The 18969-nt window shown below is 44.2% G+C and overlaps 1 protein-coding gene across 2 annotated transcripts in view; it reads right to left on the reverse strand.

Annotated features, from left to right (window-relative positions):
• Positions 1-18969, reverse strand: part of FLT1 (fms related receptor tyrosine kinase 1) — a 171722-nt gene that overhangs the window by 29505 nt on the left and 123248 nt on the right. For both annotated transcript variants that reach the window (XM_019666062.1, XM_019666061.1), the window contains exons 16-18: positions 9255-9361; positions 4858-4990; positions 60-164 (exon numbers count right to left, since the gene is read on the reverse strand). In XM_019666062.1, the coding sequence (XP_019521607.1) occupies positions 60-164; positions 4858-4990; positions 9255-9361 (345 nt within the window). The remainder of the gene's footprint in view (positions 1-59; positions 165-4857; positions 4991-9254; positions 9362-18969) is intronic.

Raw genomic sequence — 18969 nt, forward strand, 5'->3', positions numbered from 1 at the left:
TGTACCAATGTTTAGGGAATGTAATGGGTCAGTTGAAAGCCGAACTACGGTGTCCATACCTTTCAGCATTTTTACAGCCACAGTCCGGCACGTGGGCGATTTCTTAATGCCAAATGCAGATGCTTGAACCACTTTTCCAAAAGCCCCTCTTCCAAGTGATTTGCCTACAATGAAAAGAAGACATTGGTTTGTTTGCTACGTCAGCAGGGCGAGCTTAAGTCTTTTAGGAATGAAGTGCCATTTTTCCTATGCATGTGTGAGGCATGTAGCTTTGAATGGAATCTCCAATGAACTGACCCCAAAAGAGTCAAAGTAAAGGACACATTTCTGGAGTATCTGCCTTCCAAGTCTTTACTTCTGAGGTGCCCTTTTCCTTACAGCTAGGCTGGGTCCCTAGGAGACATTTGATATAGGTGGTTGGCCACTTTCCTCTTCACAAAATCCTGGGAAGGTGGGGCTACCAATAGGAGAGACCTGGGTGGTCTCTTCTCTTTGTAATAACGTTACTAGCAAGAATATTGCCCTGTATTTAACCTAAGTCCCTTTTCTTGCCACTTGGGGTCATCTCTTCTGATCTGTGTTCAGCAGAAATGGGAGAAATTGAGAATAGTGGTTATAGCTATTGGTTATAATAATGCTTTATAGCTAAAAAATAAGCACTAAGGCATTGCTCTGACTTCCTTGCCAGGCAAGACATTCTCAGTATTTCTAACATGTCTTCACAAGATGATTACAAATCATGGTTCAGCACATGAGCACGTCAACCACCAGTGGTAATGTGTCTCAGCCACAGAGAGATGTTTGCCAAATGCAATAACAAAGTGAGGTTTCTTTCATGGTACCCATTATGTTGTGCTGTAACGACTGTTCACATGTTTTTTTCCTCACTCTTGCATGAGACGCCTGAGAGAAGCAGTGACCATGTCTGAATCTTCCAGAACCTAGCCCAGTGCCTGGTGCATAGATGGTCCCTGGTATATTAGTGCAGGATGAACAGTAGCATTTGGGAATTTGTGAGATGCTCAGAGCAAGTCTCATACAGTCCTGGGTGACGAGAGGGGCTCGTGAGATGGAGACCTTGACAGGGGTGCTCTGTGAGGAGGGCACCCCTGGAAAACCTCAGCTACCTTTTATATCAGGGGACTTCCTTTTGCACTAGCAGGAAATAGGTAGCTAAGGAGAACGTAGAGAAATGGTACACCTCAGGCATGATAAGGTAAAAGGAAGGGTGAGCCAAAGAAGTCACTCTGGGAGGTGAGGGGAAAGCCAACAAAATGCCTCTGGTTAAAAGTTAAGTCCTGGTAGGTACAGTGTTAATTTAACACAACGCCCCCTCACCCAACCAAGTCTCTTTCAGAATCTGTTCCGATAACATGCCTTCAGTTAGTTAGCCCGCTGTCCTCCCTCCTTCTCCAATCGCTTTTCCCGAAGGACATAGTGTTTTGTTTGTTTGTCTGTTTTTTAAGGTTCTTGTAAAGTTGGTAATGTTTTGTAAAGTTTTTCTGTTTCTTCATCATATTAGAACCTTTCTACTTTTATACACAACTACTCAGGAGCAAAGATGTCTTTACCCTACCTCTTCTTAGTATCTCCCACTACCCTCAGCGTCCGCTGAGGACATGGGAAAAGTTCCATGACCAGTGTAAACATAGGAGCCTCTGTGTAGCTGTCGCTGCATCTCTCTCATAGGAACACACCCTGCCTTAGGAGGGGAACACTGGTGAGGTCACATGCTTTTCCTTTGCTCACACCTGTATCTGCATCGACTGACAAAGCTTGTTCCTCCCAGAGTAGTACCATGTAAGATGGGTGGGGATCTAGTCAGTGCTTCCTTTCTCAGATAAAGTTGTCCAAGAGATAGAGCAGCATGGGGACTTTTCATTTTAATAGCAGAGCCTCGGGTGAACCCTGAAGGTGCTGGACATGGAGCTCACGTATGGAAACAGCACTGGCAGCCACCTTCTCCAGACTTGGAGAAATTGGTGCATTTGTTTGGGAGCTTATTCCTTGCCTTTTTAGAGTAAAAGAACAACGTTTTCCCTTTGAAGTGCCTTCTACCATCTCATTTGAAAAGTATCCGGAGCCTGAGAAATATAGTAAGATAATCTCTATCTTGGGACGGCTCCCCACATACTGTAAACACTCTGGCCCCTTGGGGGCAGGTGGACTCTTTCCTTTCCACACTTCGGCCTCCGTGCATTCCCTTCTTAGCCGTCACAACACACTTTATTTTAACCAGCGTTTGGGAATTTTGCTTCTATCAGTGAGAATTAATTTGTTCTCACTTGGCTTCTCTCAGTCTTTTCCTTTATTCTCTCGGAAGCTGACTGCTGCCTCTCAAAACAGCATGAAACTATTACAGGCTCTTTAATCATCTGACGTGTTGGAATCTTTCGGCAGCCCCATGGTTCCAGTTTCAGGGAAGCCCATCCATACTGAACTTGACCTGGCCTGATCCGCCTTTCCCCTTAGAAATCCTCCTTGCTGTTACCTAAATGCCACTAACTAGCTGGGAAAAGTGCTCCGTCATTGTCACACAATGAAAGGGCATTGGAATTGCCTCCAAGAATGACTGGTCCCTGGGACACTGGGAGAGTGCATGGCAACGGGAGGCTGAACCCCTCTCTGCATCCAGGGCTGATCTTACCGGAGGTGGCACCAGCTCAGGCACCAGCCACTCACCAAATTCCAGACTCCCTGTGTTGTTTCCCATATTAGCTAATTCTGACTTTATTTTCCAATAGAAAGATACAACGTCAGACATTATCCCAACTTCTGTGATCAATGTATAGGAGCTGACTTCTCTCTGACACTAACAAACAGTTAGTTTGAAGAAACTGAAGAAAACTGAAGAAAAGGATTTCAGGAATTTTAGTGGTAGCAACAACACCTTTGACCCGAGTTCCAGCTGTATCTGTATACCTATCAGGTAGTGTCAACGCAGACCTCTCTCACCAGGGCTGCTAACAGTAACCCACAGTGCAGACAGCTGAAATCAGAAGCAGCTTGTTCTGTGCGTTTCTCTGCATTTAGAACCCCATTACAGCTCTGCCCATCAAACCCGCCTTTTCTCTCCATCCATTCAGACATATTCTTGGTTACTTCCCCTTGCCAGACATTGCTTCAGATTACTTTCTGTCATTTATTTGGCTTAACAAACAAACAACCCTTGGGCCCCTTTGCCCCCACGTCAGTAGGAGGAGTATTCCTTGGCTCTTGCAACCACACTCTGGACTGAAAGGCAGCTGACTTGCCACACTTTCTCTCACTCAAAGACACTCAGTGTACATTAGCCAGATCATAGCCTCTGGCAACTCTGGAAAGGAGAAGAACCAAGAGAAAGATGTTCAACAAGGCGAATCTCCTGAAATGGGATTATCTAAACCCACAGAGCCCCCAGGGAGTTCTGGTAGAAGGGTTAGCAATCTCCCTCAATGTGTTATGGATCACAATGACACCAGGCCAAGGAATGAAGAAATGGGATGGAAAGCTCAAGTGCCCTACTGGAAGAAGCATGTTTGATTGTGACTAATAACTCTGGAAAGCAGCATGGCCTGAGAATGGCTTATGGTTGTGGGAAAATTATCCTATGTTCCCTGCCAAGGTCACCGAAGAGGCTGGGCTAACTGCCATATAACTTAGGCTTGCAGAAGGAACTCATCTACTGTGCCACCTGCCCTTAACCACTCTAAATTTAGTAGATGTTTTCTTTTCCCCTGTCAGCAGCCATTACTGGCTTTTGCTTGTCTCTCCAGCTTTTTACTAATTTTCAGTTTTCTTCCCCAAGCCAAAGAGAACATACTCTTGGGGCCAAGTATTCTTTATCATGTAGGAAGAAATGTAAATGGAATCATTTCAAGGCCCAAGAGAACAAGAAAAGCCATTTCTCCCTCTCTGTTGCCTCACACCCCCTCCTCGATATAGTCTGCAATGGGGGGTAAAGGGGGGCAATGCCTTGAATTTGGAACAACAGGCTCTTTACACTGAGCGACAAGCTCCAGGCACACTGGACGCATGATCTATTTTCCTAGTTCCACTACTAATTAATGACTCTGGCATACTAGGAGGGAGTGGAAAACTTGGAGAAGCCACAATCCAAATATTTTGGGTGGGAGTAATTGAGACTCCCATTGTTTTGTATCAACTGGGCAGGAGATTAATTTGCGTTGTGATGTCCAGCTGGAGGAACTTGGGGATAAGCTGAGGGAATCCTCATCTGCCTGGTGTTTACAGCATCCATGTTACCTGGAAAACAAGTCCTTGCTCTTCAAAAATGAGACTTAAATGGCCCCCTCGGCCTTTCTTTTTTGTCTGGACATTTCGAACACCCAGGGAACTTTAGAGTATGTAACTGGTAGGTCTGTGCAGAGCATTTTTAGATCCGCAGCCTTGAAGAGCACCAACTCTTTTACCAGATGTTTGGTTTTACTGTTCCTCACCATCCCGAATTGTGTTCTAGGTCACACATCTCTAACTCCTCAAAATTGTCATTGCTTAAGAATGCCTGTACTTGGAAGGCTCCCTTTGGAACTAATCTCTCCCCACTTCTCCTAAGCTTCTTGGCTTTTATGGAGATCTCCTTCATTCTTAGAGGGAAGAATCTCAAATGACTTGTGTCTGTTGCTCAGAGAAGGTGCTTGAGAACTGTTGAAAGAACGAACAGGTACCCGTGTCTCCCTGAACTGTTGTCACAGCATTCTAATAGAACCATGTATGCCTGCGCCTGTCTCCCTTGCTAGGCTATCACCAGCTGGAGGGTAGAATCCTGGGTGTAGTCCTCCTTGCATCCCTCAGAGCAGTGTTTGGCATGTAGCAGGCTCTGTGTGGGTTTAGGAATCTGTTGAACAAATACATTACCCAGTTTAAGTCTCTCCCGGGCAAACTCCCACTTGCTGGCATCGTATGGGAGACGCTCACACTGCTCATCCAGGGGAACTTCATCTGGGTCCATGATAATTGATAGGTAGTCAGTCTTTATTTCAGAAGAAGACTGAGAAATAAAGAGATCTCAAAGTCATCAACAAGGAAACAAAAACCCCTGACATCTGATTTAAAATAAGACTTGGTGACATCTGCTGCTATTTAGGTTCATCTGGTTGAAACTGTGTGGTTGGGTGCAGAAGGTACCCCTCTGTGTACATGTGTGCACGTCACACCTGAGCATGTGATGGCCATTGAACCTCTCCTTGCTGTTCCCACACCACGTTTCTGTAGTACCAGCTCCACCATCCTATCCCAGATGAAATGCACTCAGATTCCCCAGTGAACTTCTTGCTTGTTCTTAAACAATTAGCATATGATAGTCCTTCTCTAAAAAATGCAAAGCATTTTTATAAAATCTTCCCAAACAATGACTAAAAATAACTTTCCGTGGTCATTCTGTGTAAGCAGGCATATATATTACAAATGGGTCAACAGTGGGGTCCATGATTGTTGCTTTTCTACATTTGCAGGAAAGTCCAGAGGTGGCAAAGTAAGCCCAGGGTCCCTGGGACAGTTGAGAGACACATTTCATATTAAGTGTTTAAATATACTCAGGAGGCTTGGCCTCTTAGTGGCTGCAGCTGCCTGAAAAGACTGTAGAGTCTATTAGTGAGATGAGAATATGATTACCTTCAGTAAGAAATAGAAGTTGATTATTTCAAAGGCCGAGGAGTAAGACTTACAGCCACATTCCAAGTTTGTTTGGCTATTGGTAGGATGTCCAGTATCTGCCTTCAAGTGCCTGTTCTATCTTGGCCATGCAAATCCATCCCAGAAAATACCCTTTATTTCAGATCATAAATAACTGGATTTACTTTTAGTGTCTTACAGTTGTACCCATGTTATTGTTAATTGTAGAATTGACTGCATTTCTGTGGGCAGACCAGAAAGGAAGTATATGCTTGCTCATATAAGGTGGATTTGGTAACTCTTGCCCAGCAGTTATATAAACTTCATTTAAATGAGTTTTAGGGCCCTTCCTTTCAGTGCCTTTCCCTCCACAAGATCAGAGTTCAGTAGAGAAGACAACCTCTCCACACACACCATTTCACACCCACCCACATTCTTCAGCCCTTACTCACCCTGTTCTGGGCTGTCACAGCTCACCTCATCCATCACTTGCAATCGGTCTCTCACAAAAATTATCGCTAAACTGTGTGACAAATAGCTCAAGGCAGAAAGATTTGCCTGGTCTCCACAAAGAATGGAAAACAGAGAAAGATACAGAGCACGTTTGTCACGAACTGCCTTTGCCACTGGTGTTAGACTGTAAGGGCCCAGCCTGTCAGATACTCGTGCGAGTCTGGAAGACGAGAGGAGCAGACATGCCTATGGCAGGGTGCTGGGTGTGCGTTAGAGAAGCTGCTGGAGTAGGTTCTGTGACTAAACTTGTCGATGGCCAATGAAGCCAAGGCCATCGAAGCAAGCTCCGGTCTTCAGAGCGTGTAGGACTGCCGAGCCTGGTGCGGGGCATCTTGGGTTCTGCTGGCTGTGAGGGAAGTGGGCCGTGGTGTTGATACAGAGGCGGGTGGGGCTGGGGGCAGGCAGTGCAAACAATCTCCCCATGTGGCACCTGTGGAGTTTGATGGCTTTTCTCCGTCAGGCAAATGAGAGGAAACGCCAAAACCTTAAGTAAGGACTTTGATGAGAGTACGATAGTAGAATCTTAGTTGACAGATATTTATTCTTTCAATTGACATTAACATTGAGCAGCTACCAGGTACTTGGCAGGGATATTCCACAGCTAAGTGCTTCAGAGCCCCGGCATTGAGGCTCACTGCCTGGGTTTGAATCATAGCTCGACTTCTGACCAGCATATCATGTGGGGCAAATTGCTTAACCTTTCTAAGCCTAGTTTCCTTATCTGTAAAATAGTGATAATGCAGTTCCTTATCTCACAGGGTGGTTGTGAATATCAAATGATATAACCCAAGTAAAGCTGTTAGAATAGTGCTTGGCAGATAGTAAGCATCAGTAAATGTTAGCTATAATTCTAACACTGGCCTATGCAGGGGTAGGATCAAAAGATAAAATAGCCTTTATCAATGAGGAATTTACATTGTGGTTGGAAAAACCACATGGAAACAAGTTCTTTTTTGTTTGTTTGGTTTTTTTAAGCTGAGCCATCCTGCCACCTGTTGGCAGCTCAGCGGCTGCTCAGCTCGGGCTGGGAATCAAACCACTGTTGCTCAGAGCTCACACTCTTGAGCGAGCTCTTAACCAACTGAGCCACTCAGCCGGCCCGGAAACAAGTTCTTGATGCCTTGTTCCTCTTTGCCTCCCACAACCACTCACTTGTCAAATTTTATAGGCGTTCTGTTATTGAGATAATAATCTCTTTCTCTCATCCTTTCTTATTGACATCAAAATTTCATAGATTTTTAGAAGTATAAGACACCTGTTCAGTTTAGTTCCAATTTGTCTGTCCAGTTTTATTTCCACTATGCTCCTATATGCAGAGTAACCAGACTCCTTCCCTAATCTGGGGAGTGGGAAGGAGCAGGGTGGGCTGTGTTTTTCTGCTTCTTTCCTTCCAGCCAGGACCTTCAAAGTCTGTCTCTAAACTTTGCTTTCTCTGAAGTTTTTTCTCCGCCTCTCCTCCTTTGAACTCCTGTAGCCTTTGTACCTCCCTTACAGATTTGGCAAGTTTTCCTTTTGTTAGATCCATTTCCCTAAATGAGGTATCTCCCCTTTCAAATGCTATTGTTTGACCTTTGTTTCCTTCTAAAGCAGTTGCAAAGCCTGATGGCAGGCGATGGCTGCTAGCCTTGCCTCCCATACTAACACTATAAAGTACACATTTTCGTTTGGAATAGCAAGTCTGAGGTCAAACAACCTGAGTTCAAAACTCAGCTCCAACTTTGGTTAGCGGTTTGACTCTGGACAAGTTACTCTAACTCTCTGAGCTTCGGTCTCCCTTTGTAAAATGGTAACAATAATATATTTACCTCTGTATTTTTTGAAGGATTACCTGAGATACTTTCTTAAAGAGCCTCACACAAGACCTGGCATATTAATAAGGGCTAACAAGTCTCTAGACATTGAGGAGGCCTCTTTGACACTTCAGGTTTTCTTGATTTTACCTCCTAATATATCTTGACTGATCATTTAGACTAAGCTACCATCATTTCTTACTTGGACTGCTGTAAAGCCATCTGCTAGGCACCTGTCTATTCACTCCTGCCCCTCTGGTCCATTCCCCTCACAGCCGCCCAAATAATCTTTGCAGACACAAATCTCTCACACTTACAATCTCCTGCATTTGCTTAAGAACCCCTCCCTTCGCTGTTACTTCTAGAATACAACTAAATTCTGTACTATAGCCTACAGCTCCCTGCCAGGTCAGGCACGGCTACCGTCCACTCCTCTCCTGCTTCATCCATCCCTGTTCCCACTGCTGCAGCCACCTGGCCTTCTGCCACCTCTCGTCTCATGGTGTCCCTCTGCCCTGCCCCAGCCTCATTCATGCTCTTCTCTCTGCCAGCAACACTTTCCTTTCCTTTTCTGCCTGACCACCTTGATTATGCATCTTTTAGTCACCTAACTCTAGTTACACTTTAAATTTGTCTATGTAATTGATTCAAGCCTGTCTCCACCCCAGACTGCACACTCTAGCATTTGCTCTCCACTGTCACCAGAGAGCCTGGCACTCAGCCCTGAGCAGACACACAGTAAATACTTGAGGCATGAATGAATGAATGAATGAATGAATGAGTGTTGGCTCTTTCCCCACTGAACTTCAGAGAAGCAAGTTGTGGTACAGGCCTAATTCTGGAATCTGATGTCCCAAACTCCACCCTGAACCTCCCACTCTAAAGAACCTAATTTTATCACAGGGTTCAGGTGAGTACAAACAGCAATGCGTGTCTTTGCTTCCATGTTATGAGAGACAAGTCAGTGGTGGGTCTATATTCTGCTTTTTTCTTTTTGTTTCTAAGGAGAGAGTAAGGCTAAGAAAATGAAGGCTTCACAGGTCTCATGCTGAATTTAAGTTAAAGACTTTATTACATATTTTTAGATAAAAAAAATCCTTTCTGTCCCTGGGAAATATTCATCTGCCCATTGCTCTAGCTTTTCTTTTGAATACCCCACTTTATGGCTGAGAGACATTTTAATGATTCACTTTTTAGTGTTCACCAGGTCAGAGACAGGAATGAGAGGGAAGGGGCAGAGGGAGACCTAACATTTGTTTAGTGCCTGCTCTACACATCAGATGGGCATTTTAGAAGATTACCCACAAAGGAGCATAGAATTTATCGGAAATTTCTTACCCTTTTCAGTTTTCGGATGAAGAGAGTTAATAGGAGCCAGAAGAGGGTGGCAGCCACACAGGTACATGTCAGTGTGATAAGCTCCAGATTAGACTTGTCCGAGGTTCCTGGAGAGACAGAACGCCAAGATGGTGCTAACCAGTGACCCTCCACCTTCCGGGGGGGCTGATTTTATAGCAGTGGTCCAGTGGCCCTGCTGGGCCATCATGGCGAACACAGTCTGCTGACGCGAGAATCCGTGTCTGGGACAGGGCCCCTCTTACCTTCTGCTTCATGCGGGTTTGTGACACTATCAGAATAAACGCACATGTAAATTAAAAGACTTTCCAGAAATTTTGCTGTTGAATTTGCACACTTCGTAATCCCAGAAATAGCTAATTAAAAACCAGAGGAGAAATTAAAAATGGGAAAAAATGAAGGCAGGAACAAGAGCCCATTAAAGTGCTAAATCTGGAATATGTTAAATCTCCCTAATGGGTATTAGAGGAAATTCTAAAGAAAAAAAATTACATATAAGGCCTCCTTTGGGACTCACAAATTTCTTCAAAGTAGATTTTAAAAATAAAAATAAAACTCAAGGACTGTCACAGTTGCCTGCTCACTCTTTTCAGAATAGCCAGGCCAAATGACCCACATCCCGCCTCCCCAGGTCTGGGGCTCTGTTTCTGACCTTTTCAGCAGTCAACCTCAGGGACCAAGGGGAGAAGAAGTAAATGCTGGAGTCACCCCATTTCCCAGAATCAGAGATCAAAAGCCGAGCACTGTTCCCCTCCGACCAAAAGGAAAAGACCCAGAGTATTCATGAGACGCCTCCAGAGAGGGAACTTGCTGGGATGTGCCCCAGTGAGCCAGACAGTGGCTCCCTACTTACTGATTCCAGGGGACAGTTCCCAGGAATTCTAAAGCAGTGCCCTTAGCCTTTGACTTCATGAAAAGGAGACAGAGCCGTAGTATTAATTTAGGCCAAGAACAAATGAAACTTATTCTTAGAAATGATGCTGTAGATGATATCACTTATTGAGCGCTTATGTGCCAAGCTCTCACAACGACCCTATGAAGTAGGTGGCAGTGACATCCCCACTTCACAGACAAGTGCGTCATCTTGTTGGCTCTTTGTTTCCATTCAGCAAAGATGTATTGAGTCCTGCTACAGACAAAGCCTGAGGCTGGAGGAGATGGGAAGATGAGTCAGGGCAAGTTGTCACTTTCAAGGAGCTCATTTACAACCTAATCAAGACACTTAGGGAAAATACAAAGAAATTTGATAAAAAGAGTTTTGGAGGTTGAGAGAATCTAATGCTTTTTGGAAGAGGTGACATTTGAAATGGATTTTGACCCACAGAGATGAAGGCAGGGAAGGGCATTCCAGGCAGAGGGAGCAGCCTGAGTAAAGAATTGGGAAATGATAGGGAACTGATGGCAGTATAATACAAGGTCTAGGACAGGACCAGACCACAGAATTCTGAGCATCTGTGTGAAGGCTCTGTGGCCTGAATAACAGCAAATACACACGCCAGAGACCTGAGCCTCTTCCTTGTCCCCTCATTTCAGCCTCCAAGGACGCACACTTCCCGTAGGCCGTAGTCTCTGCAGTGTGTCTCTTACTTTAGAGGGGAAACTGACATTTTCTCTCCACCCAGTCCCTCACACAGTCCTGCCCGTTCTACTTCCAGGGCTCGTGAAATCATCACCTCCCATGCTACCCAGTTGTCACTGCCTACATCAAGGCCTCATCAGTTCTCACCTGGACAACTGCGGTAGCTTCTTAGCCAGCCTTGACTCCCTCCAGTCTTCCCTCCACTCTGTAGCCAGTGTGAACTTCCCAAATCACAAATTTAATCCTAGTACTCCTCTGCCAAAATTCCATTATTGTCGCCGTCCCCACCCCATCCCCCTTCACTGTCAGGATAAAAATTCAAATTCTTAGGTCCTGTGTGCCAGCCTTGCCCATCTCTTCAGCTTCTCCACCTGCTGCCCTCCCGCTTGCTCCAGTCACATCAGAATACCGGCAGTTTGTTACATTTGCCAGCTCTGCACCTCTGTGCTTTGGCCTTTGCTGGTTTTCTGCCAGAATGGAAGCTGCTCTGAGGCTGAGGCCACCACATCTTATTCACCTTTATATCCCCTCTCAGATTGGGTGAATTACTGGATAAACTATGTTTTGATTTGTCTCCAAAGAGTTTCATGAAGTTTTCAAGGTATTCAGGGCCAAATGCCTATTCATGTGTGTTAATTCAAGAAATGTATGGAACACCGCCTATTTCCCATGCTCTGTTCTAGGTGCCGGTACATAGTGATAAATGAAGGGGTGTGGTCTGGAGCTCCCAGTCTGGTACTCAGAAGGGGCGTGGTCTGGAGCTCACAGCTTGGTACTCAGATCTGAACTGATGAATATCTTCACCGTTCTGAGTGAAGCAGCCGAGTGTTGGATTGTGGCTTTCGGTTCACTGCTACCTCTCTGGGATTTAGAAGAGTGCCTGGCACACAGGAGGCTTCCTGAAAATACTGGTTGAGTGAACAAATGAATTTGGCTCCATTTGCTGCTGGTCAGCTTGTGGTTAAGTTTCCCTGAACCTCATGAAATTGATTGAGAAAACTTCCTTGAAGAAGTTTCAAAGTATGCTCACATTTTATTTTCTTGGTATGCATCCTCTCCATGGGAATATTGTAAGCTCAAGTTAATACAAGTTTGGATTTCCTCCCCACAGTGAGAAGTCTTATGGTGTTCTGCTGCGCACACATGTGTGTGCACGCGTGCACACACACACACACACACTCACACACTCACTCTTCTTTGCTTATCCTGCAAATAAGTTTTGTGTAATCTAATTGGGACCTGCTGAGGGCACAGTGGCCTTTGGCTGTTGGAGATGCTGATAGCATCTCAGGCCACAGCAGGCAGGCATTGTCTGCATAAAACCTCTGCAGATGCCTCCTGCATGGAGTGCCCTGGGAGAGGCCCCCTCCTATTGTGGGAACGTTCCCACTGCATTCCATGGGGCAGGAAGTTGACCCCCAAAGTAATTCCACAGTCCTTACTCAGGCAGAATTCCTTCCAGTGGGACCTAATGTGTTTGTGTGCACTTACACATTTAAAGAATCAAGTCATTAAAAACATCTTCAAGATGAATGCTTATTAGAAGGGAGAGATCTACTTAATATTCTATGACTGCTTCCTGAATAGTCAAATAAGAATTTGACAGCTGTAATGTAGTGTATGCTCTATCTCTGTCTCATTTGATAGCTCGATCTCTCTTTATTTGGAAAGTAGCCATTAGGACAGTCTTAGGCTGGGTAGACTGATTTAAGTCAGCAGCATCTCTTCCTGTACAGCTCTTGGATGTGTTCTCAGAGGTCAAACATCCACACACCAGCCTGACTAGACCCAGCTTCAACTTGCTGGTTGACAGCTGATGAGCTCAGTGCATGAAATAGCCCAGCTGCACATGACAGGGGAAAGGAGGCCCCTGGGACCTGACAATGACTAGGAGTTAGCACAGGGTCTCAGGGATATCGCTCCCATATGATATGTGGTTCCAAATTGGTGTAATTTCTCTAAGGCTCATTGCGATATTAAAATTGGCCTTCATATGATTTATGAAGCTTTTTAGGAATCTATGCACATCAATTTGGAACCCCTCTTAAGGACAGTGATGTATGGAAATACTGTATGAGGATTAAATTTGCAGTACGTTTTCAAGAGTAATTTTAGGTAAAGATATTTCAAATTGCTCTTGTGTGCCACCAGTTCTGTAACACATTTTTATCACAGCAAGTTAAATCCTTGGGTTAAATAGGGATTCTGTGGTTTGGAACGCCATTTTGGTGACTCTCTGGTTAAGTCTAGGAAACTATAATACAGAAAGTTTTGCTGAAATGGAATTTGGTTTATCATATTAACAAATAATGATCTTAAGTACTATTGTAAAAGTTTCTGTTATATGCCAGATACTGTTTTAAATGTGCTAATCCTTACAACAGCCCGAGAAGGTGGGATTACCATTATTAACATCCATTTTGTAGATGAGCAAATGGCAGCGCCAGGAAGGTAAGTAATTTGTCCGAGGTCACACAGCTCATGAACAGTAATCACCTGGCTTCAGAGGGGGTCCTTCTTCCCCGCTGGGCTCTGCTGCCTTCGATCTGGGAGGCAATAGCACAGAGTGGTTAAACGTGGATCCAGTTCTCCACTCTGCGCTTCCTGGCTGGTGACCCTGGACAAAGTCCTAAACTTCTCTGAGCTTCACATTCTCACTTGTAAATAGAAAAATCCTCATTGGATTGTTGAAAAAGTAGGCTAAAAGCACATGTTATATACTTTAAAAAACACACTGCATGTTCAGTAAGTTTAAGATTTATAACTGAATTACTTCCATCACCATTTTTTGAATTCCTGATCAAGGCAGCTTTATGTCGTTGTTTAGGTTTGCAGACCAAAGGCAGGTATACCCCGGCCCTCCTATGTCAAATCAACGAGCAGTCAGTTCACCTCTCTGTTTTGAGCACCATTCTCTCCTTGGGAATCCCTTCTGAATTGCCAGCAGCCATGAAAGGAGTAACGTCAGTCACCAACATCATCATGTGAATTAGTTTATTACATCCTCCCTAGTGCCAGGGAGCCATGAGAGAGAATTTAGGGGCAAGATTCAGGAAGAGAGGAGGTAAAGTGGAGGCCAGTCCGGGATCAGAGGAGAAATGGAAACTGAAAGCTGGCCAAGGGGATGAACAGGAGTGGCTGGATGCCCAAGACAACTTTGTTTCAATCTTTTCCTATTCTTGAGTCTTGGACTTTTATTAAAGAACACAATGTATACTTCCTGCTGTATGAGTTCTTTCCTGAAATGTCTTAATGTGCAGTTATTGTGGCACAAAGTTTACAAATCACACCTTTAATGTCACCTCAAGTGTTGAGACTGCAGGACCCTGAGACAGTCCTGTGCTTTCTGTGATTTTTGTATCAGTCATCCTCAAAAAAAATTGAAAATGGTATTTATTCTCAAGGTGTTTTCTCCTGTATAATTATAAATACAATTGAAATAGCATTTCAATAGCGAGGACTAATTCTGTTACAAGAATATATTTTTATATATATCGTGGTGATTACTTACAATAATAATGATAAAATAGATTTATCTTAAGTCCTTGGATAAAAATGCACCACACTCTCATTGTCACAGTCCCGTTGAGTTCCATGGGCTATTGAATGTGCTGTTAATTTCAACAATTATTTTCGTTAGTAACAGTATTGTTGTTGTTTTTAATATTAGAACTTCCCCTTTGAGAGCTCCACTGTGCCCCGTGTGCAGTCCAAACCAAACAAGACCTGTGATTATTTAAAGAAGCTGCTTTGAGTTCACAGTCCACTCATCCCTTTTAAATACAAAAATAACACATTGTTTTATCTATGAGTATAAGAATCCTTTCTGAAAGGAAATAAAAAAAGCAGACGGTTTCCTTCCTGGCTAATCCATGAACCTCTTCAAATCTGTTAAACATAGCCACAGACACAACTGGTTTCATTTCCTAAACTCAACCTGACAAGATAGGTCAGTGGGAAGGGTCTATCTGCATATATTAGGAAACCAGTCTAAAGCCAAGAGCCTTTCACAGCCAGCAGAGTGAGAGGAACATGCTTTAGACTCTAGGGCAAGACTCTCATTTCAGTGATAAAATTACTAAACAGATACTGCCCTCAACTGAACAGCATCCAGGGACCCAATTTTTATTCATTGAGCCCAAAGTGCTTTCATCAAGATCATATCTATCTCATAAGATCCACATCATATCAACTTTAAAAAATTTCCCTACTCAAAATCTTGTTAAATGGGTCTGAAACCTGCCTCCTTGAAACTTCACCACCATCTCCTTTCCTTGGTTCTGTCCCTTCTAGCAGGTCAAAGAATGAGTTAAGTGTCTCCTCAGTCTGAAAGCTCCTTAAACATTTGAAGAAAACAACCATGTCAGCCCAAGTTGTCACTTTTTTAGATGAAACATCCTCATTTCCTTGCATTATTTGATCATTACCCTATTAGGACTATGGTTCCACTTATTTATGCTTCTCTTATAAATGGGTACAATATTTCAGGTGTGGTTGGATGATTACACATCAGGCCATCTGTTTCTGCAGCTAACCACAATTTTTAAGCAAAGGGGATGGATACATCCATCACTCTGAAAGTAGAAAAAAATTACAAGAGAACAAGGAAGAAGGCAGAAAAATTATGAAAAGCAGACATAAGAACTCAAAAAGCATGGCTGCTGGGGACAATAGTGACTAAAAAGAAGGAGATATATATATATCTTTCTGTAGCCACATTGCAAACTATGCCATTTTTCTAAGTGATACTGAAAATGAATGCCACATGAGGGAAAAAAGGTCATGAATCAAAAGTACAAATTCCTCAGAAAATTCCATGGACTAGCCAGTAGGAAATATTTAGAATTATTTAGACTTTGTTATTGCCAAGGAAGATATTGCTGTAGAAGGCCCAGAGTTGCCTCATAAGTTGCTGTCTTCTTCCTGCTCCATTCACCTCACCAATCCAGCATCCTACAAGGCTTCCTTTAGAGATCAAGTCGCTCTCCAGATCCTTTTTGCCTCTATGAACTTTTTTTAGCCCTTATTAACAGCACTGTGTAGTCTGTTTTATACAAACTAGTGTTTCTATTGTACTTTACCCTTAGGAGGAGCTCAAAATGTTTACTGGCCTGGTTCTAATTGTTTCATGTGCACCTTAGTCTCCTTCCAACTAGGTCTTCAGAGCCCACTGAGGTTAGGAATCGTGGTTTATACTTCCACATCCTGCAAAATCCTGGGCAACTAAATAAGTTGTTACATTAACAACGAATTGAACTTGGCTTATCTCTGTTGCCCTAAACAATATATTGATGTATTTCCTTTTTCAGACACTCAGTGGTGATTTTCTAAATAGATGGATCCAACAAACATTTATGAAGTGCTTCTGGAGTAGGAAAGTGAATCATTAGCAAGGATAAGCATTGCATTAAAAGTACATGTCGGGCTGGCTGAGTGGCACGGTGGTTAAGAGCTGGCTTGGGACGCCAGAGGGCCCCGGTTCGGATCCCACATATGAGGGCCGGTGACACTGCCCTAATTCTCCAGCACTGTTCCCATCCCTCCAATTCCCCAATAAAAATCTTAAAAAAAAAAAAAAAAGTACATGTCAAGTGCCATGGAGCACAGAGGGGGAAATGATGGTGGGACGGGAGGTCAAGGGTAGAGACAGCGAATTTTAAAGGCTGAGTAAGATTGTCTGGGGGTAGAACAAGTTGGGAAAATGGCATGTCAAGGCAGAAGACTAGGAGGAGCCCCGTATGTTTAGGGAGTCGGGAGTAGTGCAGTACTGCTGGGGTGCTGGGGCCTGTGGGATGGGCAAGGGATGAGGATGTAGACAGGATCTGGATGAGGGGACCAGGAAGTGGGGGAGCAACATCATAAGATGGGACATTTAAGATCGCTCGATTTGGGAATGGTTCGGAGGAAAGTAGACAGGCTGTTTGGGAGGCTCAGAGATGCTGTCGCAAGATGATATGGATCAGAACATCTGCAATGGCAGCTGATATGGGCAATTCAAGTGAAAATGACCTCCCTATTCCTCAAGAGCAGATGATACAGGCTCATAGAAGCTTTCAAAACTTAGAGACAGCAGTATGTTCAACATTGTCTGACTTTTCAGAAAAGCATCACATTAGTGGAAAAAGAAATCAGTGCAGGAAATCTAGAAGCTGATAGTCAAAAAGCTCAGTTTTGTGGTAAGCCTTGCACACGGGTTCTGAGGCACCTCAGTGATGAGGGGAATGGAGGAAAGCTGCAAACGTTCTGTCGTTTCCAGACATGCATTCGAGTCTCAGCCTCACCAACTGTTTGTGGTGTGACTTTGGGCGAGTAATTTCAGCTCTTTGAGTCTCCATCTTCCCATCCATAGTCTGAAAAGAACACTCCTCACTTCTTTGGATTCTTAGGAAGTTAATGGGATACGTATGCCAAGTGTCCAGCACAGTGCCTGCACATCAAGGTACTAAATAAATATTAGTCTCCTGCTAAGTGCTGGGCGTGGGTGTGGGACACAAAGAGATGTCAGACACACCTCTTGCCTCAAAAAGTGTATGATTCAGTAGGGAGGAGAAGCGTTTCAATGACCGAGTAATAATATAGTGCAGAATGAGGTGAGTACTGACTGAAGACCCAGGAACCATGGTGTGGGAGAGCAGAGAGAATGAGTATGTGACTCAGCTGTTTATCCTGGAGGACATTACTGGGTAGGACCATTTAAACTGGCCTTAGGGGATAAGGAGGATTTGGATGAAAACAGAGAAGGAGCCTGGACAAAAGATATCCCAGCCATTGCCGGCCTACATTCCCTAGTGGTTGGAGTGTCGTTGCAGGGCTGCCATTACCTGGCTATGGGACTTAGGTCAGTCATTTCTTTCCTCTCTGGGTTTCATAAGAACTGCCCTGTTTTCCAGGGTTGTTGTGAGGATATGGGGGAAATACCTTCTGGACTGAGAATTAAGGGGCCCTCCATGTTCTCTGCTGCTGCCCCTTTCTCACAAGGAGGTCCCTCCCTGGCCTGGTGCGGCTACTCCCCAGAGTCACATCTGGGGTCCTTGTTAAGAGATAAATGAACAGTCCTTTGAAGGAGGAGGTGTTAAAGAGACAGTCACACTTAATCAATGGTTTTCTGCACGTGTAAGCAGAAGGTTGAAACTGTACTTTAAAACAAGGATTATTTGGCAGACAAATAGGATCATGACTAAACATATTTGGGAATGCCACCCTCCACATTTCTGCAAGTGTAAAATTTGTGGTAGAGTAGTTTCAGATTTTTCAGGAGACTCTCCAAAATCATCTCCTTGTTAAAGAATGGGGATGGTGATTTGTTTGTAAGGAGGCTGAATTCTCAGAGTTGGTATCTCGAAGCCGTGTAAGTTCCCAGGGCAGAAGAACGGATGTGTACGTTGCCTTCTCACTCCTTCCTCCCCCAGAACACCTACATGTTCTGAGTCTACTGGGGAGTGTTTGGAAACGGGCTACTGAACAAATCCCATCTTTTCATGTAAAACCACAGTGTGCCACAGACATGGACATCTAAGAGGTATCAATTTGATATTTTACAATGCGGTAAATGTTATGTTTTGGGTGATTCTTGGCTTTGGAGAATCGCAATTGAGGTCTAAACTGTTTTCTAAATGGAAGCCACATGGCCACAGCCCAGGGATTAGGCCTCTTTGGATTTTGCTGCACAACAAACTATCTGAGGCCTTTATAAAGAGGGAGCACTTGGATATTTTTCACAAATGTGGTCTGTTTATTATGTGTTGCTTCTCTCTGATAATATTTTGCAGCCTACTTCATGTTCAAGACCAGCTTATGAAAACATTTGGAAGCTATGTCTAACTCGTGGGAATTGGAAATGGAAAAAAGAAAGAACAATTTCCAGTATGTGGATCCCCCCGCCCCCTTTTACACCCTCGTCTTCCTTCTTGGATTTCTTTCTCACAGGTGTGGCCACTCGGGTCACTCTCTGTGGGTCAATGTCATCACGCTGGCAGCAGCTGGCTTTCCTCTCTCCCGGAACCCCTTCCCCCACGGAGACTGTGTTCACATGGCAGCTCTCAAGCCAGTGTCTTCACCTTTTGCCTTGCTGGGTGGAACCAGACAGGCCCTTCCCAGAGGGACGGGGGTGGGGTGGGG

This window comes from Hipposideros armiger, unplaced genomic scaffold (assembly GCF_001890085.2).
Source record: "Hipposideros armiger isolate ML-2016 unplaced genomic scaffold, ASM189008v1 scaffold_459, whole genome shotgun sequence".
Classification (NCBI taxonomy): domain Eukaryota; kingdom Metazoa; phylum Chordata; class Mammalia; order Chiroptera; family Hipposideridae; genus Hipposideros; species Hipposideros armiger.